Here is a 20,069-nt window from a genome sequence, read left to right on the forward strand (position 1 = left end):
TGTCATGAGGTAAAACGTATAGTTGAGCCGAGAATTATAGACGTTCGGCTCCACGCAGCAAGGCGTACCACCCACGCAACGTAACCCGCCCCATATAACATGGTAAGATTGCAAGAGACCTGTCACTTCGGGATCGTGTGTACGCCAATCCGCCAGACAGCGGCTCTCTTCAGCCAAAAGCATCTAGAAAAGAGCAAAAGACGCCCATCCCGGATTTACAGCAGTGGGCCCTTCTACAAAACGTATTGATGCTGTCCGAGCACTCAACTCTCGGCACTTCACATCACAGAGCACTTGCCGCCGGCCGGGGCCTCGTTAGGGTTCTGCTGCTTCTCGATCTGGCCGATGAGGAGTTCGAATGCCTTAGAAACGTTCTCATTGTACCGCGCGCTGGCCTCGGTCCACGCGCACTGGTACTTCTCGGCCAGCTTCTTGCCGTCCTCTGCCGTGACCTGGCGCTGCTCGGGGCGCAGGTCACTTTTGTTGCCGACTATGATGATGGGTACCCACTCGACTCCCTACACAACGAACAAGATCGGTCAGCGCCTTGGTGATTTGTCAAGGGCAAAGGGTTCAACTAACCAGGTGATTTAGGATCTTCTCTCGGATGACCTGCACCATCTCGAAGGACGGTAGGGAGGAGACGGAGTACACCAGCATGTAGCCATGGATGCCGATGAAGTGCTTCGAGTTCAAGATGCTGTACTCATCCTGTGTTGGGTATTGTACTGTCAGCTCAACTTTCTCTTTTTCATCGTTCTGCTGCTGTTCCCTGGTACCCCACTGGTTCTCCCGCTTGGAGAAGAACGACAGCAAACTACTTCCATGCAACGCCAGGGTAGGCAAACAAACGCACCTGTCCAGCGGTATCGACGATCTCGGTAGAAAATTCCTGGTTCTTAAACTTGATGATCTTGGAGAAGGTGTTCTCGATGGTGGGATAGTAGCTCTCGACAAAGTGCCCGTCGACGAATTGGACCGCGAGGGAGGATTTGCCTGGAGAAGTGCGCACACGCACATTGTGTTAGTCTACCGAGCATGGAAGATCCGTGATATCGCAAGCTGGGCCACGCTTTCACGTCGACTTACCGACTGAACGACTGCCAACAATGGCGATTTTTCTTTGCTTCGACGGTGATGGCATTTAATTGTGGCGGGTCCCGGCCGTAAAGAATAGACGGGATATATTAAAGATTGAGGTTATTGTTGGTATTTGTATCAAGAGGGCGGCGAACTTGTAGCGAGCGAGATGCTGGCAGATAGGCAGAAACCAAGCAAATCAGTAGAGAGATCTCGAGTTTGGAGGATGTGGGTTTGGGTTTGGAGGGGTTGAGAATATCTCAACAGTATTAAGAGTATGGAAAGGAGATCGAGATCGGAGATCGGCAGGTTGTCGTAATGTGAATTGAGAGAAGCCGCAGAGGAAGCTTGCGTATTGGAGGTGGACTCGACCGAAACGGATGGGAAGACTGACAGATTCAGTTCATTCCTTCCCCCCGCCCCGCCCATCTTTTGGTGGTGACGGCGTGGTGGGGCAGCCAGTCCGTCAGTGTTAGTCTAGATGGGGGGGGGGGGGGGGGGGGCTGCTAACTTACCTCAGATTAGCTAAGTTTGGTTTCCTCACTATAGATTACTCTGTTTCATGAGACTTACTGTACCTACTCACAACACCTACCGCGCAACTTGACTAAGCCAAAGGGTGCATGGGCAGTGAATGGGATGGCCTAGTCCGGCCCAGAACCCCAAGGTTCCCTACGTAGCTTGGGAATGCCTGTCCCGCACTTCTTGCGGCTCAAGCGATCTCAGCTTGTGGCAGTCAGGCTTGTACATGTAGATTCTAGTAAGTGCGTTATTGCCGGAACCGGCCAAGTGCATGTAACCTATCACAGCGCTCCTTGACCCTCTCTACCATACCATACCATATACTTTGAGTAGTTTGCTGACTTTAGCATTGTTTCGCACTTCCCATGCAGTTCCTTTAAAGTGCACGGATTGAAAGTAAGTTGCAAAGACAAGTCATTAATTCTCAATTCGAGCTTAATCGTTTACGTCTTGGGAAAGAGCCACCCTTCAATAGTGCCGCTTGAGTTTGAGATCAAAGGTTAGCTCTCCAAAGACACTGACAACCGGGGGAACCGGGACTCGCTGAACTGCAAGCCTTCCAATCATAGCTGTTATGTAAGAACCAGTGTTTGGGGATTTGTTCCTTTCAAGTATTTTGGCACCACATGTAAGACGTGCTGCGTCTGGAAGATTGCCGTGGGAATTCATGTATATCATTCGCAGAAGCTCGCACCCTTCATAGACTCCGGCCAGGAGTTCATTCGCCGTAAGATCGAACAAGCAGATGAAACGCTCTACTTTAGCAAACATTTGAGCTAGTTTCTTTCTTGCGGTCTTTTGGGTGGCCGAGCTGATGTCGCCATGCCCCTGGAGACATAGGCATTATCTTGAATACCCTCTCAGCAAGCCTCAGGCGCTCAGGGCTGGGACATCCTTCACGGCCCGTAGCATCGCGACTAAAGTCTAAGGTGAGCAACTTGTGACAATGAGAACAGGAGTGCGGCGTTGTATCTTCCAAATTTGTCATAGTTATTATGCCCGTCTTTTTGAGAAGCGAAAGGATATAGGATATTTCAGTGAAGAGACCTCATAACTTTGTGAGCGAAAATCTTCAATTGTTCAGCTTATGATAAGTTTTTCCAATTTCATTGGCTCAGACAGTGAGACAGTGAGTTGCATGTTCATGGTTCAGCCTTGAGCCTTGGTTGCCCAATAAACCGTAGTACCACTCAGACTTCTGCCACTACTGGCAACTGAGGGTTAATCTATCACAACACTTCACAGCGATACGAACTCATCTCAGTACGCCCTGTTGGGACCCCCTGAAACAGCACTTTAGCTAGCCCAGATCATATCATCCTTGATGAAAATAAAACCCATTGCCCTTGCTGTGTGTAGTATTCTGAGGCTCTTGATAAATATCAAATACATAGCAACCATGCCCACAGGGCATGCCATACGCCAGAGGCTGCAGATATGCTCGTCCTTTCCCCCCTAAGTCTATTTCCATCGCTTGTGGTATTGCCAAAAGCCAAACTCCGCTCATTCCTTGGGAGTCGAGATGGATCGGATCTCGAGCCACCCACCGATTGACTTGTTCAGAAATACCTTGTCACAAAATGCTGTGTTCCGACATGCATATCACGTTCATAGTCTCCTTTCGGACGCGGTTCGTGCGTCTATGGTAAATTAAAAGCCTCTCTCCAGGCGGTCTACCAGACCTTGCAACTTCTCCGTGAAGCCGCCATCTCCTCCTCCCTGCGCAGCAAGCCCTTCTGCGACCTTTTTGTGGTACGAGATGAACTCCTTGATCGAGCTGAGCAGAGGCTCGATGTTTCGCCCGCGGTGCATTGAGCCAAATCGATCTCGGATTGGCTCGAACAGCGTGAGGTAGCCCAGCAGCAGCGAGAGGTAACCAAACGCAACGTTTAGGGCTCCTTTCTCTTCCGAATCGGCCTTTTTCAAAAGTTAGCTTGTCATAGCGTATTCAAGGATGGGTGTGGCATACCTCGGCCGTAGCATCGCGGTGGTCCAAAAACAGCTTGATCAGCTTGTCAAGTGGACTATCACCGCTATCCAGGGATACCTGAAGGATGTTACCAGCAGTAGGATCGTGTTCAAATACATTGATCATGACGCCTAGTATAAGAACGAGCGACTGGTAGATCATTGAGAATTTTTCTGGCTCAGAGACGGCCTCCATAGCTCCTTTGAATGTTGCAAAGACTCGCTGCGCTAAGTGACCAAGTATCCCTTTTTGGACAAAGAAAGGAGGTGCATCAGGATTATTGTTCGCGATGTTTAGCGCCATTTTCAAGGCAAGGACATCAATCTCGGCTGCATGCTTAGCCTCATGCCGGAGACATGCGTCAAGCACGTCGCAGACGATGGGTAGATATCTATCGGTCCATTCTGCCCCGACAGCTGTCTGCATGGCATCGACCGAGTAGACCTCTAGTATGGAGAGTGCAAGGAAGAGGTCCAGAGTGGACTGTGGTTGTTCAGGATCCCACCCTTCTGGGTTTGATGCCGCCGAGAGAACGGAAAACAACTGCTCAGTCAATTCAGCAGAATACAAGCCACTGTCCACTGTCGCGCCGCCCGATTGCTGCAGAATTAAATGCAGGGACTTCATCGCTAGAGTTCGAGGCGATAGAGTAGATGGAGAGTATGGCTCCCAGATCGGTAGCGAGACTACTGCCGCCTTGATGCTCAATAGTGATTGCTGCCCATTTCTCGAGAGATTGCTCTTTCTATCCCTAGCAATCATGCTGATATCTAGGGACACGGGAAGGAGATTCCCCAAAGCGACAAGAAAGCCTGAAGTTTCCAGTAATTTGAGGAGATGCGAGGAGCTGGAGGCAGATAGAAGCGTAGCCACTATAGAAGCCAGTGCATATCCTGCTACAATGTCATTCTCCTTCCTGACACCATCAAGTAGAGTGTCATCGCCGCCATGATTCCGGAACTGCCGCTGAAAATTCTTGTCCTGAAGCTTCTGTGCAAGCTCAAAGAGAGCGTTCCTACGGCTTGATGTTGGCTTCGCAGTAGGCTTGCCAACCCTGTCAAGTACATCGTCCATCTCATCTGCAAAGCGGTTATTTGCACCAGCTTGTCTGAGCTCATGGATGCTTCTCATGGCGCTGGTAGAAGATGGCTCATCATCTTCGTCCATAGGAACAAGCGGCGTAATGGTTGCAGTGGGTATGAGTGGTTCATTAAGCAGTAAGTCATCGGCTCCGGGGTCGCCTGACGTGTCCAGAAGCATGGTCCTTTGCTGACTGCCATAGGTGAACTTTGGGCCAGCTTTCTTCTTGACGGCCGATTCCTGGCGCATAAGCACCCTTGCACGCGGCTGATCAGGTAAAGTCGAGGCCGGGCTTGAGCTTTCTCCGAGTCCCGGGAATGAAGGTTCAGGAGTCGACTGTGTGGCTTGAGATGGTTCGTCTGGTTCCGACTCATCTTCCGCTTGTGCTGCGAGAGCATCAATTAGACGACGCCGTTGTCTTGGCGAGGCCTTCCTTTCAGGTTCTCTCTTGATGATGCCCGCACGATCCTTGAGAGAGATAGGTCTTGGTTCAGCCCGCTCGTCACGGGTGGGTCGAAATGGAATTTGCCGCCGGACAGGCTCTTCCTTGCGCTTGTTGACGCTCAGTGTGTTCAGTGTCTTGACTGTTGCAGGGGAAAAAGGCATAGGGTCATATATATCGTTCATGACCGTGTCTTCGACCTTCGGAATCTGCGCAGCAGAAGGAGTTGGTTGTGGGCGCACTACCCTAGAAGGTCCTGCTATGGGTTTGGTCGAATGTGCTCGTGGGGGAGAAGGCGAAGATCCGGCCGGAGGATCCCATATATTGTCGGAGGCAGTAGAGTCTGATGTCGAGAGCTTCGCCTTTTTAGCTCGTCCATTTTCCTCAAAGCTGACTGTTCGAGACACCTGATTACTAGATATGGTAGGCTTCGGTTGCTGCGGCCGGACTAAGTCTTTGCGACCGTACTGCTTCGGCTTGTTCTCAGTCTTGGTTACCGGGCGCGTAGGCTTGTCGTCGGGGACTCCTGAGGATTTCGCAACAGGTCGCGGTGCAGCAGGCGGCATAATCAGGGGCTCTTTATCCAGTGAGAATATTGACCCTGACGGAGCCTGTTTCCTGGCGCCCTTCCCATATGTGGCCAATTTCCTCTTGGGCGGCGGCAGGCTCGAGTCGCTCCGCGCCGCCATCATTTCAACCGTTGCGCAAGTACGATGTTGTTGCGAGACCGTTAGGGTAAAGGGTGGAGTCAAGCGAATTCAGCCGGCGACATGGGATAGTTGACTTTGAGGCGGAAGATCAGCTCGAATCTCTGGTCTTCATGCGAAAGCGGCTGTCGACATTCGTAGCAGATCGCGAGTTGAACCCCACGCGACGGACGGATTTAGGAAATATTCGGAAAGACGTCCTAGTTTTATTTGACCGGAGGGTAAGTAGAGTCAAGTTGTGGAGGGCGAGATGCAGGGTCGCAGTTGCTATCTCAGCGAGAGTGTCGTTGGAGAAGTTGCGTGGCCCCCGAGGGTGAGGGCTGTGAAGTAAGTCGCTCTTGGGATATATTTGTTTTGTTTGGAGGAGACAGCGCCGGGGGGTGCTTCTACGTTTTCGGCCAACGTCATTCGTCCTGACTCGCCGGATTGGTTGGGCTGCGCTGGGGGGCGGGGTGTCGTTAGTGCTGCCGCCTGCCGTCGTTGTGAGACCCTGCTTAATAGTTGGTAAACGCTGCTCTTTCAAGAGTCAATCGTCCCAAAACACCTTTGAAAGGAGCGGTGCTTCTCTTGAAACTTGCAAGTACAATGCTTCCTAGGGTCACACGGCTGGGTACTATGATAGGCTAAGGAAAACTCATTTCGAATCGGTCATCCAGGAGCCATTACGGCTTGTAGGCTGATGCAGACCAGTTCAGACGTATCTCGGTACCCATATGTTACGTTCTAGAACATATATGTGAGCACGTCAAGACCCGTCAGATCTATTTGACATGAATCTCTATTGTCTAGCCAGCTGCGGCATGGTAGCGTTGTAAGTCTCACAATTCCTCGCCTAGATATCTAGAGTAAAGGTAGTCTCGAACAGAGAGGCTCTGGTCATGGTGGCTAATAAAGAACAATGCTGGACCAAGCTGCCCCTCTGAGTGGGGGTTTCCATCTAGAGATCTTGCTAGCGTCCAGGGGACCGCCGAGACCTACACTAACCCCATCGTCGTATCGGACAGCTCCGCCAAAGCAGCATACTTACCTTACCTTATTACTTAACGCACCCTAACCTCGCTGAAGCACGACAAAGAAATTGCAGGTGAACGGATCCAGCTCCTTGGGGATATCTCAACTATTCAAACGGTCGGCCGGCTGTAGACTGTTCACGGGCGTCCGTCCGTCCGTCACCTCATTGGCCACAGCCCTCCCCTTCCAATACTTGAGGCTTCTGACATCACGCCCGCCCCCGCCATGTCGTCCAGAACCCAGGGGGCCACTGCTTCCCCGTCAATTGCACCGACCAAGAGTGTTGGCCCTGAATACCGATCAGAGACCCAAAAGCCAACGGCTACAGTGTCCAGCAAGGTCAAATTCGACAATGTCACCGTCCTGCCTCAGACGCCACAGCTTATCGCGCTGCTCACGTGAGTTCCTCCTCGAGCTAGAGATGGGGCTTGAACTCTACTTGATGTCAGAACAGGAGAGGAACTCATGCTTACACCGTGCTGCAGCATCATCCGTGACAAGAACACGGAACGGGGAGACTTCATCTTCTACTCTAACCGGATTATTCGTCTCCTGGTTGAGGAGGGCTTGAACCACCTGCCTACCGTCGAGCACACCGTCACGACCCCCGTAGGCCGGGCCTATGATGGCCTCATGTTCCAGGGCAAGATCTGCGGCGTATCCATCATGAGGGCTGGAGAGTCCATGGAACAGGGTCTGCGGGACTGCTGCCGCTCGGTCAGGATTGGCAAGATCCTCATCCAGAGAGACGAGGAGACCGCACAGCCCAAGCTGTTTTATGACAAGCTGCCCGAGGACATTGCTAGCAGATGGGTGCTTCTGCTAGACCCTATGTTTGCAACTGGTGAGCTGCAGTAACTAAGTTTGCGTGTGCCTTGCCCCAATGGCTAATATCATGTCTCCTAAAGGTGGATCGGCCATCATGGCTGTTGATGTACTCAAATCAAAGGGCGTCCCTGAGGAAAGGATACTGTTTCTCAACCTCATCGCGAGCCCAGAGGGCATCAAGAGATTTGCGACCAAGTTCCCCAAGCTACGGGTCGTCACAGCCTTCGTTGATGAGGGACTCGATGAAAAGAAGTTCGTAACCGTCTCTCTTATCTTACACGGGACCCCCTCGCTGACAGCCCCTTCCTAGCTATATCATTCCCGGCCTCGGCGATTTTGGCGACAGGTATTACACTATGTAGTTAGGTAGAAAACCCATACCAAAGAAAGAACACCGCCAGAAACACCGCCGAAGTAATCATTCCAACCCCATTTTTTTCCTCATACGAATGGAACGTGCAGACAAGGAATTCGTAGCCTCCCGACTCGCTAGAATAGATGACGTGCCGTGGTGGTAGACCTCAACCTCTAGTCGTCGTCAATCACATCATCCGCCACAATCCCCTCGCCCTCGTAGTCATTGCCCTCGTCTTCCTCGTCGACATGTTTGCGGGCACCAACACGGCTTGGGCCGTCGTAGATTGGCCTGCTGGCGGAGCCTTCTTCCTGTGCGACGGCATCTAGAGGGAACACAAAGTCAGAAAATGCGTGCCGCATCGCGATGGCAGTAGCTAGCTTACCAGCAGCATCGACCCATTCGCCATACACATCAACAGCAGCGGAGAGATCTATCAGCCCGTCAGCGCATGCTCGTGAGATCTGTACTAATACATGAATGCTCCGTACAGTTTATGCCGCATTGAAACCTCTGCCCGCAGACTTTGCACTCGAGCGACCCGATGCCGGCTTTCTTGTCCAGCTTGACGGTTACGGAACTCTCGTGGTTACAGAACAGGCAGGTGAAGGTTCTCGGGAGGGGATCGACCTAGAGCATATATGGTCAGACATGAGGCCCAAAACATTGCAGCGGATTGATTCGTGCCTTCTTTGGGCCCATGGGCTTGCGGGAGCTCTTCTTGCGCTTTCCCATGGTGATGGCGATGCGATGCGACGGGCAGGAATGAGAGATGTGCAGCAGCCAGGCGCAATCGTCAGAGAAGCAGCGTGAGTACGCGATCGCTTCTATTGGAGAAGGGGGAGACAGCCGAGCGCTCTATTAAGATGCGGCTGTGGCTGTTGTGATGGGACCTCGGAAGCGTTGAGGCTCGTGGGAGGAATGAAGCTTCCAACGTCGCCCCGCGAAAGTGTTGTAGTTGGCGGGCTTCAGGGTTGTGACCAGGCTGCTGCAGGTGGTCCGTGCACCGAAAGGTGTGCCCCGCCTCACACCGTACCGTGCTATAGGTACCTAAACCGCCAGACGATAGCTGAAGTGCCCATCCGAACTGTTACAACTCAACTTTGATTACTTCAGATCAAGATGAAGAACATCTGAATTGTGTATAGTACTTAAGGAGAAAACCAATGGCTTGGAAATGTCAACTTTTGAGACCTAGGACATATCTATGCTCAACCTTTGTTCATCATTAACTTTTCAAAAGCAACCTTATTGCAACTCATCTGCAACTCATATGGGGTATTCTCAACCAGTCGTCATCTTGCTCAATGTCAACATCCTCCTCAAAACAAGATCTATCTTTTACCTTGTTTCATGCCCTAAGAGTGTTAAGCAAGCACCGACCACAGGTAGTAACGCCGCCATCGAAAGTGGTATGAGTCCAACACGTGTAGCTTTCAGGTGCTGTTAGCGCTTAGCCACCGGACCCATCGGCCACTTTAGCGGGCTACAGGGGCTTTCCAGCCAAGCGGAAGCCCCGCATCGATTACCGCAGCCTCCACTTACCTCCCTGATAGCACTGTCCGGCCGTGCCCGGTTCACCGATAACGTTCCCCGTGACCTGTTTGTTGGAGCTTGCTGCCAACTCCCACTCCTGATTTGTTGTTCTTCAGTAAATTCATCACCTGAGAGCTCCGTTTGTTCTATTCCGTTCTAAATAGAGGTTGTTTGTTTCCCATCAAAACGCTAGATCCCTACCTTGGTTTGTATTCAACGTGTAAGTTAATGTCCCTTCACCTGCGGGGCTCCTTGTCTTCGATACGGTATTGACGAGTAACAGCAAGTCTATCGTCAATTCTAAGATATAACTCATCTTGGATACATCTGCATCTGAATAAAATATTGCCATAGCTCTTGAGAATATCAACATCCAAGATCTCTCCCATCATGGCTACCGTTGGCACACAAGTCGGGCAACAGCCCACTCTCGAGGATGTGATGGCCGCTCTGAAAGTCATCCAACAAAGCCAACATGATCTTGCGTCCATCGTGGAGTCCATGTCCTCCCAGGCCAGTCCACCGCAGGGGCTTCGTTCGCCTGGGCCCATCACTCGCTCTGAAGAGTCCGAGAACGCCACAGCAGCTTCGTCCGCGTACGCTCTAGAGTCCAAGGCAACTGCTACACCCCCGCCCGTACCAGGAGATGTGGCCCCTGAGACGTCGGGTGGCTCGGGGTCACCAGGCCTGAAGTCTGGATTCACTTCTCGCATCATCCTTACTACGTACCCCAAACAGATTGGCATCAAGGCGATCCCGCTGAACTGGGGTGCGGCAGACCCCCAGGAGAGAGGTCCGGTCGTGGTGTCTAGGAACGCGGCAACGATCCGCCGACGCAATGCCATTGGCGCCCACGGCGGCTCCTACTCGATCTACTACGCTCTGGCCCTGGCCAGCAAAGAGCTGAAGTCCGACCACAGGCCGGATTTCACGAATACGGAGCCTGCTGCTAACATTGGGCCCTTCCCCCAGTGGGGAGACAAGAAGAAGATCGTTGCCATGGATCCGTGGGGTCATTTGGCCCCTTGGTTATTCAAGGATATCATAGAAAAGGAGAATGTAGACATTCGACCCACAATCGCTATTACCAGAGCACATATGAAGCTGCCTGAACTTGAGGACAGTGTTCGGAGTGGAAGGCTTGTTCCAGACGGCAAGATTTGCTTGAATGATTCCGGAGAACTGGCTGTCACGAAGTTCGCGGTCGAGCCGGTAAGATAGGTTAATGTAGGGTGCTGAATCTCGCTGATTGGATATAGGTCTGGTATCTGCCTGGTGTCGCCGAACGATTCGGAATTGGTCAGTTATCAACAGTCTAGTCTTTCTTCCGCTCGCTAACATACCGTTACAGATGAAGGCACTCTGCGACGGTCTCTTTTTGAACACACTGGAGGAAGTTATCCGGAGGTTCGTGGCCGATCCTATCGTCATAGCTCACGGCAGTTCACTGATATGGGCACAGTTGATCACACGAGGTGATATCAAGACGTTCTTGCCGCCAATTGGTATGTGACTCACCGAGAGTTTGACGAAGTTGAGCTTCTAACTTTCCTAGGCGGACTCACTGTGTACTGTTTTGGAGATCCGGCAAAGATGTCTGACCCGAGTAAGCGGCTTGCGTTGCGCATACACGACGAGGTAAGACAGCGTGGGACATCCCCGCAGTATTCAAGACGGAGTCTAACAGCAACTTAGTGCAACGGCAGCGACGTTTTCGGGTCCGACATCTGCACTTGCAGGCCCTACCTGATCTTTGGAATCGAGGAGGCCGTCAAGGAAGCTCAGAATGGCGGCAGCGGAGTTGTCATCTACTTTAGAAAGGAAGGCAGAGCTCTCGGCGAGGTCACAAAGGTAAGTCTTTCAACCCATACAAAATCCTAGATGAGTGTGACTAACAATCGGACAGTATCGTATGTGCAATAAATGCTCCCCCTTAAACATGACCAATCAGCAGCCGTCCACCGGCACTAACAGAGGTGTGCAGTCGTCTATAATGCCCGAAAGCGCGGGGAAGACCGGGCCTCCGACTACTTCAAGCGGACCGAGAACATTGCCGGTGTCAAGGACATGCGCTTCCAGGCTCTCATGCCGGATATCTTGCATTGGCTCGGCATCACCAAGATTGACAGGATGTTGAGCATGAGCAAGTGAGTTTCACAAGATAGGACCTTCGATCCGCTTATCCGGGCTGACCAAACGTTCTACAGCATGAAACACGATGCGATTGTCGGCCAAGGGTAAGGGGACACGCCGCTTGGCAGTAATGAGAGGTTGCAAGAGAGGAGCTAACTTGCTTACAGTATCCCCATCCACGAGCGCGTGGAGTTGCCCGAATCTTGGATCCCCGCAGACTCACGAGTTGAAATTGATGCGAAGATCACTGCCGGTAGGACGAGTCACTGTCGGAAAGCCTCTCCTTTGGTGCATCGCTGACAGCTGTCTTCTCACAGGTTACTTTACAACCGGACACCGCATGACTGCTGAAGAGCTGCAAGCTGTCCAGGGAAGAGTGTGGGAGGAGTAAGCTCTGCCTCTATCAACCAACGAATAGCGAAGTTCACCGCTGACGTAAATATAGTGTCGACCATTAAGGCCCGTTCCGAGCCAGCCAGGGCACCCGGAGCTTTCCCCTTCCCAGTATGTTGCTCTGGCGATCGGCCATGTAGCTGCCCCCTGGAGATCTCAACCAATCTCTGCGGCAGCGCGCATTGTTATCTGGAGGGTAGGTTTACCGTTAGAAGATAGTCTCTCTAAATCCAAAGTGTTTGGCTAGATGTTGTAAAGCTCTCCCGCAAAGCTCCCACGCCCCCACAGAATGAGTGAAAAAGCCGTCAACTCAGCCGCAAGTCACGCGGCTAGTAAGATAATTCTTTTTTGCGTGGCGGTCCGTGGCATCGTCATGTCACGTTGTCAGCTCTGCAGAGTTTTGCAAAGTCGTGCGTTCATCGCTCGATGCGACAAACGCACTCGTGTCCAGTGTAGATCTACCCAAGCTGGGTGAAAAGGAATAAATTCCTTCTCCGCCTTTGACGGTGTGTAAGTCGGAACAGCACACCCGCCTAAACATAGCGCACAACTCAACGTCCGATGACGTCCGATTAGCGCGCCAACCTACCTCTCAAAAGTTTCACCGGGCTCATAGTACCGGATGAGTGTCTAGAAACAGAGAAGAGGGCTTCCCATTACCCCAGGTTGTGAAAATTCGCGCAGGCTCGTGGGTTGAAATATCATGTGTTCAACAGGCAACGCCGTGTCCGGATAGCATCTTGCAAGCCAACCAGTTGGTTTCCGCCTGCGGGTTGTTGCTGACAGCCGAAACTCATTCGACAACCCAAAGACCGGGGGAATGGCACAACAGCATTTCCAGTCAGGAAAAGTCGGTTGACTTCGGAAAAGACCACTACCTGCCTGCCAATGCACTGCACTGGCGCAAGCGGTACGTCCAGCGCTTTTGGCTGTCGGTAGGTAGGGGGCGCAAGTTGCAGAATTGCCATGCAGGAAATTTGAAGTGTCGTTGTCTCTTTGGCTGCGGGAAGATTCCTAGTCTAGACGGGGCCTATATCTTTTCCCCACCCAGCCAACTCCCCCTGGGGGCGGCCAGTCTCTCAACCCGCCAACCCACCCGCCAGCACGCAGTCGCTCACGCTGATTGCATGTAGCCATAGGTTGGGACTGGGTCCCGAGGACTGGACCTGGACCTAGACTTATGCATGCCTGCCGTGTGTGTGCCCAAGATCAGGAGTCACCCACCTTGCCCCATTTCTACCTTCTACCACACAACAGCTCGTGCATATCTCGTAATTGCCTACTACAGGCCAGGGCTAGTGTGGTTGCACCCAAACCATCGACTGACAAGTGGCAACCAGGCCGAAAGTGCCGGGTTTGGATGCAAGGCTTGCAGGGGCGTTATGGGTGCGCGACCATTTCAGCCCGAGTTGGCGGCCAGCAGGGCGGAACGGTCATATATGACCATCGTCACTGACTAGGCAACCTTGAACTCTGATACTTGCCCATCCATCGTTGTGTCACCATAGTCCATGACTTTGCCATCTGCGTTCAACACTCGTTCATCTCGCGAACGGTTCGCAGTCTCTGGTGATACCTTATCGCAAGCAACAAGCTGAGCCATTAGGAGACAAGAAACAGACATGGCGTCATTGTCGCCCGACTCCCGCCGCGGAATGCAGAGGAGGGACTCTTCGAGATCAACCAGCAACAGACGGCCAAGGTTGCTGCGCGCCAGTGCTACTGAGCCTTCCATCACCACCTCCAATGCGAGCAGAGACTCCTTGGCCAACTCTCAGTCAAGCCGACGGGCAACAGATCTTCTCAACCGGGTGGCGTTTGTCTCTGGTTCGCCGCCAGACTCGGTCTATCACCCATCATCACCACTCTCTCCACGGAGCCCAGTATTGGGTCCGCCAAGCAGGACAGAGCAGCTGGTGTCTAATGTTACACACCACACTGTCGACCTTGACGGTTTCCGTCCACATCTCCGTACGTCTAATCAACCTATCAACTCCAGAAGCCGTCGACTGACGAGGATTGCAGACTCCGGACGCTACTTCAGCTTCCCCAGCTTTGACACCTGGGAGGGGGACCAGCAGGACGAGGAGAAGGAAGGCGAGATGAAGTCTCCGTGATGAGTGAGCCCGAGCTATCTCCACCTAGACGGGCGAGGAGTAAGCAAGCTCCTCTACGACCGAGCGGTCCACAACACACCACACCATACAACAAAACGTAACTCAGATGCTGTTTCTATCCGGGCCTCGAGCGAGGCACCAGGATAAGCCCCTATGGGAGCATTCGGGTGATCCTCAACAGGATGATCCCCACAGTGACGAGCCAAGGAGAGATGAGACATGAAGTCATGACCACCTGGACAGGACACAGGCAGGGAGGCATTGCATGGGATGAACAGGGCTATACATTTGGCGTTGATACCGGTACATAATTCCTGTATATTTTTTAATGTCCGCCTTTTTTCGTCGGGGAGGAACAACGCACAAAGAAACAAAGACGTGTAATACAGACAGGACAGTGCAGAACAGCGCTCCGCCCAGAAAACAGGTTGCGGAGACACAACTGAATAATACCCACTACCACATTGAATATTCAAGCACCCGACTGGCTGGTCGTCTGCACTTGCATCGCATGGCGTTGTTCCAGGGTCAGGATGGTTGTGCTTCCCGCCGGTTCCTGGGACCAGTCCAACTACGGACAGCGCCCAGACGCAAGCTCAAAGCCTATGACACGTTGCCGTAATCGAGATGAGGTCGAAATAAAGAGTGGACACTGGTCGAGGCGGTGAGGACATCCCTGGACGACCACGCTGCAAACTAGTCTGGAAGGAGAAGCAGCGTTGGCACTGCATGACTGATGTAAACGCGCAGCTCATGAAGGCTCACGAGACAAATTTGGATGAAGATAGGGGAAAAAGTGATTCGCCAATGTGAGAGGGTGCTCACCGAAGATGCAAGGTTCTCGGACACGGTGACGGTGCTATCAAATATGTGCGCAGTACCCATGCATTCTAGGCGACGATCATCTTGGACGCCGGTGTAAGCAAAAGACTTACAGCGATCGATCAGAGAGACCTTGTTGCCAGAAAACGCTATTGCCATATGCAATTTGTTGTCAAAGGCTCAAAATTTGTATTCGAACAAAATAAAGGTCGGGAGCTTTGTCAAAAGACTTCTGATTTGCTAAAGAATCCCATATCTAAAGACCACGAGCGTCTCTGCATCATTAGAATGTTCTATTAGCAGCGTATTCTTAATTGCGATGGACCACTTTCAGCAAGAAAGTCAACTTATTGTCGCCCTTGGGTGACTAAGGTAGAGTCGAGAAGCTAAGGGATTCGAGAATTCCAATGGTTGGGTCTCGGGAGTCGTTGGAAGCCTTATGTAATCCTGGCACCCATCTTTAAGTCACATGATCTGCCACATGAGCAGAATTTTTATTTTCGGTAGCGGATTATGTAGACGCCGCTACGGGTCCTGACTGCTAGGGTTTTTGGCACCACACCAAAAATTCTCCCCGCCGAGGAGTGCACTCTTGACACCCCATCACCAACCACACACAATCCTCCATCTTTGAGACAGGTCCTCACAAAGATGGCTGTTGGCAAGTGAGTGCATCATCCCCATTGGATTCGATTCGATTATCTGCGAGCATTTCGCAACGAAGACGCGCCCGGAATATATCAAATGCTGACGGAGGTTCTCGCTGTAGGAACAAGAGATTGTCCAAGGGCAAGAAGGGCCTCAAGAAGAAGACCGTCGATCCCTTCTCCCGCAAGGACTGGTACGGCATCAAGGTGAGAAATTTGACGCGTCGTGGTAATGAGCGAGAGACAATTCTAACTTTGCCTCCCACAGGCCCCGGCTCCGTTTAACATTCGAGAGTAAGCATTCAATTTGACGGAAGGAGGATCGAGGGTAGCGGAACGGTTTCTAACGTTTATCTCGCAGTGTCGGCAAGACTCTTGTCAACCGTACCACCGGTCTGAAGAACGCCAACGATGCGCTGAAGGGCAGAATCTTCGAGGTTTCCCTAGCCGATCTCCAGAAGGATGAGGACCATGCTTTCCGCAAGGTCAAGCTCAGAGTCGACGAGGTTCAGGGCAAGAACTGCCTGACCAACTTCCACGGCCTCGACTTCACATCCGACAAGCTGCGATCCCTTGTCCGCAAGTGGCAGACCCTCATTGAGGCGAATGTCACCGTCAAGACCACCGACGACTACCTCCTCCGCCTCTTTGCCATCGCCTTCACCAAGCGACGACCCAACCAGATCAAGAAGACCACCTACGCCGCCTCTTCCCAGATCCGTGCCATCCGAAGGAAGATGACCGAGATCATCCAGCGTGAGGCTGCCAGCGGCACCCTCCAGCAGCTCACCAGCAAGCTCATCCCTGAGGTCATTGGCCGTGAGATCGAGAAGGCCACCCAGGGCATCTACCCCCTACAGAACGTATGCGGCCCCCCTAATATCAATGATTTACCAATACTCAGGATGCTGACTGAATTTTTTTAGGTCCACATCCGCAAGGTTAAGCTGCTGAAGCAGCCCAAGTTCGAGCTCGGTACTCTGCTCGCCCTCCACGGCGAGTCGTCCACGGATGAGCAGGGCCAGAAGGTGGAGCGCGAGTTCAAGGAGCGTGTCTTGGAGGAGGTGTAAAGGGTTGTTGACAGGAAACGGCACGGGCATGGTTTCTTTGAGCAATACCTCTCTAGGGCATAGGGTCTTGCTTTCTCCTGCATTTGGCGTGGCAAACATGGTGAATCATGGTTGATACGTGCGCCTTCCCGAGAAGGCGGGCATGAAATAAAAGAATTACAAAAAGTTTGGTCCACGGCTATATTGGCATCATGTTCTGGTGTCTCCTGTGCTCTCCGACTGAGCATGCGCAAGTATCCGCATTGTGACAATCGTCTGAATATTCCGATGCAAGCTCAGTTCGTCATGTCCATGTCCTCGAAATGTCTTGACAACTAGATTCACTGAAGAAACCCTGTAGATTATGCAAGCAATCAGGAGAAGCCTTAGTAAGATATTCTTTGGATGGGATTTCTTATCCAAAAAGCCCTGTCTATCATGTGCAAAGCCTTAGGGATGGATTGACTAAGGTCCCAAGTGGTTGGATCCGTCCTCGAATCCTGGCTTTGTCGTGGTATAACGTCATTAAATCGTTGGGGTGGTCATGAGCTGCCTGGCCGGGTCGTTTTGGAGGGGCAAAGTTTGGCTGGTGAACTCCCAGTATCAAATGACTAGCCTAGAGCCGCGGTCGCCAACGGTCTGTTCGGAGCTCATCCAAACATATACCTACCTCACCGCTGACGAAATTCCTATGATACCCTTTAGACTTGTTTCTTGTTATAGCTTGCATTCACCATTTGTCTTTTAATCTGTTATCCCCTCAAGAGTGATAAGATGTCTTCTGACGATTCGCTGCCCACCCTAAAGATCCTGTTGATCGGACCGTCGGGCGTAGGCAAATCGGCGTGTAAGTCCACAGCCTCAGCCTCCAAGCAAGCAAGCTGCTCAGATGATAAACAGTATTGACGAGATATTGCGACGATGCATTTGAACCCGAGCTGGCAACAGCTACGATAGGGATAGACTTTAAGGTTGGTTATGACCATGCCGACAGATGCAGCTCTAGCTTAATTGCCGGCGACTTTCACATGCTTAGATTTGGGGCTTTTCAAATATGATACTAACATTCGACTCTTCGCGCTCTAGATTAAGAAGCTCTTAGTAAGAGGGAAGCCATATCGATTAACTCTCTTTGACACCGTGAGTCTAATTATCTCGATTTGTGAGCAACTCTGGAGTGTTTCTGACTATGCTGAAAGGCCGGGCAAGAGCGGTTTCGCACATTATCAACTAGCTACTACCGAGGCGCTCATGGAGTCGTCCTAGTATACGACATCTCGAGTCGGACAAGTTTCAGCTCGATGGAACGATGGTTTGATGAGGTAGAGATGAACACGGTGCCTGGTGTGGCTATGTACCTTGTAAGCACACTACCAAGGATGCCTGCATATAGACTCGTACACCTTATTGACCCAAATAAAGGTCGGATCTAAACTCGACAAAGCCGAGACAAATCGAGCAGTATCTGAACTGGAAGGGAGGACTCTGGCGGAAGCCCATGGAGCTCGCTTCTGTGAGGTTAGCTCCAAAAGCCGCGAGAATATCAGGAAGCCGTTCATCGAGATAGTCGACACGATCGTTGGGAATCCCGAGCTAATCTCCACAGCAAACTCGGGCCGCAGTCCAGGGACAGTTGCGTTGGGCTCAGAATCAGGCTACTCCCGCTATCTACCAGGCTGCTCATGCTGATTTTCATATCAACGGCGTTATTAATGACTTGACTCTATGACATACACCAGATAGCATTACAGATTCCCCTAGCATAGTCTTTACAGTCTATTCAATGTACATGCATCCCTGTGAGGGGAGCTCTATCACACGCTGTAGAATACTTCTCTTCAGTCTTTCGGGCTGAGAAACCGTATGACAGCTAATACCCGTGTTAGAGGACTGTATTCAGAGCAGAGACCCAGCTCATGTGGACGTACCTTGCCTAAAAGCCTCCGGGTTCTCCGAGATGACCCAGTGTCCGGCTTCAATATCCGCGAGCTCAAACAGCGGGAAAAACTGCCCAACAACAGGCAGAACCTCGTCGGGGACATATTTGCTGTGGATGCCCCTGACGAAGAGCGCAGGCTTCTCGAAGCGAACCTCGCCTGGATCCTTGTAAGGGAAGTCTCCCAAGTGGTCGAGGGCTTTAGCAATGATGTTCAGCGGGACCCGGAACTTGCGTGTCTTCTCCCCATCAGGCTGATACAAATTTCCTAGCAAGAACTGCCGAATCGGCAATGACTGTGATGCTATTAGTTCGACTTACATAGTTATAGTAATTACGGATATTCCTACCTCCTCGTAGTCCGAGAGAATCTTGTCTGCCTCCTTCTGGCCTGTCACGCCAGCCTCTTCGATCTGCTTCATGCCTCGTATATACTTAGCAAAGTCACTTACGAGCGCAGCATCCACCGGTGCATTGTCTACGGACACTAGGTCGTGCACAAGTTCTGGTGACCGAAGTGCTAGCGTCATCGCTGTCTTTGCTCCCCTGAGATGAATCAGAAATGCTTGCTCGTATTGCCTAGTCTCAGAAACGGAACTAACATCGAATGACCGATAAGCGTGGGCTCTTTGAGCTTGTGCTCCTCGATGAAGGCAGCGACATCATCGGCCATCGACGTGTAGTCGTGGCGAGGCACATGAGGCGACTCTCCATGGTTCCGCAGGTCCTATATGAGACCTATGTTAGAAATCTGATCGAAGGCGTCTTCCAGAGCAATAGTCCCTTACAAGCGCCCATACAGACCGTCCAAGGTCACGAGCAATCGCCCTGAGCAAAGTTAGTCACCCGAGGCTTTGCATTTTCCAATTGCTCATGGCTTCATACCTGCTTATGCTCCTATTATTTTTCTTAGAGCCAAATAGCCCATGAAGAAAGATGATGGGATTTGTCTTGCTGTCGCTGACGGGCTTGGCCGGCTCATGGAGGTCGTAGACTAGAGGAACCGTCGCCGGGGTTGAATAGTGACGAGTCGCGAGAATCCATGCACGCCCGGCGCAAGTGCGCCTAGCAACTCGTGGTACTCCTAATATCATCCTCTCTCTCTCACGGGATCTATGTGCAGAATGGTCACCTGTATATATCCATGATCCAGCTTCTTGCACTTCTCATGTGCGAGTTATGAGCTGCGGGTCAAGTCTAGAATTCTTTGAACGGTATGACGTCGCGATTTGATTGGGCCACACGGCCCACCCTACAGCTCACTCACCCCTGATCCTAGGGACTGGTCTTTCCAACGCATGAAGCTTTATAATTTACTTAGCTCTTGATATCATCTTACTCCTATAGACTTGGAGTTATCCTAGGATTCGGTATCGTGAGAAGATGTGTACAAGGGCTCATACCCAGTCTATTCAAAATATTGGTTCACTATTCCTAAGAGA

General features: G+C 51.7%; 7 protein-coding genes across 7 annotated transcripts; 3 read left to right on the forward strand and 4 right to left on the reverse strand.

The window, feature by feature from the left end:
* Nucleotides 1-278: 278 nt before the first annotated feature.
* UCRPA7_8364 (putative rheb small monomeric gtpase protein) lies at nucleotides 279-1,509 on the reverse strand (the record flags this gene model as incomplete). The annotated part of the gene is made up of 4 exons (XM_007920878.1): nucleotides 279-518; nucleotides 583-795; nucleotides 857-947; nucleotides 1,475-1,509. 4 exons carry the CDS (start codon nucleotides 1,507-1,509, stop codon nucleotides 279-281), a joined length of 579 nt encoding a protein of 192 aa, XP_007919069.1.
* A 1,743-nt stretch (nucleotides 1,510-3,252) lies between these two features.
* Nucleotides 3,253-3,733, reverse strand: UCRPA7_8365 (putative rheb small monomeric gtpase protein; the record flags this gene model as incomplete). Its single annotated transcript, XM_007920879.1, has 2 exons — nucleotides 3,253-3,519; nucleotides 3,572-3,733. The coding sequence occupies 2 exons, from the start codon at nucleotides 3,731-3,733 to the stop codon at nucleotides 3,253-3,255; spliced, it is 429 nt and encodes a 142-aa protein (XP_007919070.1).
* A 3,303-nt stretch (nucleotides 3,734-7,036) lies between these two features.
* Nucleotides 7,037-8,001, forward strand: UCRPA7_8366 (putative uracil phosphoribosyltransferase protein; the record flags this gene model as incomplete). The annotated part of the gene is made up of 4 exons (XM_007920880.1): nucleotides 7,037-7,209; nucleotides 7,261-7,655; nucleotides 7,720-7,891; nucleotides 7,950-8,001. 4 exons carry the CDS (start codon nucleotides 7,037-7,039, stop codon nucleotides 7,999-8,001), a joined length of 792 nt encoding a protein of 263 aa, XP_007919071.1.
* A 166-nt stretch (nucleotides 8,002-8,167) lies between these two features.
* On the reverse strand, nucleotides 8,168-8,729 carry UCRPA7_8367 (hypothetical protein; the record flags this gene model as incomplete). Its single annotated transcript, XM_007920881.1, has 2 exons — nucleotides 8,168-8,427; nucleotides 8,660-8,729. The coding sequence occupies 2 exons, from the start codon at nucleotides 8,727-8,729 to the stop codon at nucleotides 8,168-8,170; spliced, it is 330 nt and encodes a 109-aa protein (XP_007919072.1).
* Nucleotides 8,730-9,920: 1,191 nt separating this feature from the next.
* UCRPA7_8368 (putative gtp cyclohydrolase ii protein) lies at nucleotides 9,921-12,054 on the forward strand (the record flags this gene model as incomplete). Its single annotated transcript, XM_007920882.1, has 10 exons — nucleotides 9,921-10,742; nucleotides 10,790-10,829; nucleotides 10,882-10,937; nucleotides 10,993-11,035; nucleotides 11,086-11,168; nucleotides 11,226-11,381; nucleotides 11,535-11,677; nucleotides 11,738-11,767; nucleotides 11,831-11,916; nucleotides 11,981-12,054. The coding sequence occupies 10 exons, from the start codon at nucleotides 9,921-9,923 to the stop codon at nucleotides 12,052-12,054; spliced, it is 1,533 nt and encodes a 510-aa protein (XP_007919073.1).
* Nucleotides 12,055-15,646: 3,592 nt separating this feature from the next.
* UCRPA7_8369 (putative 40s ribosomal protein s3ae protein) lies at nucleotides 15,647-16,712 on the forward strand (the record flags this gene model as incomplete). Its single annotated transcript, XM_007920883.1, has 5 exons — nucleotides 15,647-15,660; nucleotides 15,765-15,849; nucleotides 15,911-15,936; nucleotides 16,004-16,505; nucleotides 16,569-16,712. The coding sequence occupies 5 exons, from the start codon at nucleotides 15,647-15,649 to the stop codon at nucleotides 16,710-16,712; spliced, it is 771 nt and encodes a 256-aa protein (XP_007919074.1).
* Nucleotides 16,713-18,529: 1,817 nt separating this feature from the next.
* Nucleotides 18,530-19,609, reverse strand: UCRPA7_8370 (putative abhydrolase domain-containing protein; the record flags this gene model as incomplete). Its single annotated transcript, XM_007920884.1, has 7 exons — nucleotides 18,530-18,561; nucleotides 18,620-18,923; nucleotides 18,978-19,173; nucleotides 19,230-19,354; nucleotides 19,428-19,455; nucleotides 19,513-19,524; nucleotides 19,593-19,609. 7 exons carry the CDS (start codon nucleotides 19,607-19,609, stop codon nucleotides 18,530-18,532), a joined length of 714 nt encoding a protein of 237 aa, XP_007919075.1.
* Between the last annotated feature and the right edge of the window lie 460 nt (nucleotides 19,610-20,069).

This window comes from Phaeoacremonium minimum (assembly GCF_000392275.1).
Source record: "Phaeoacremonium minimum UCRPA7 unplaced genomic scaffold PA7_03_scaffold_592, whole genome shotgun sequence".
In the NCBI taxonomy this organism is placed as follows: domain Eukaryota; kingdom Fungi; phylum Ascomycota; class Sordariomycetes; order Togniniales; family Togniniaceae; genus Phaeoacremonium; species Phaeoacremonium minimum.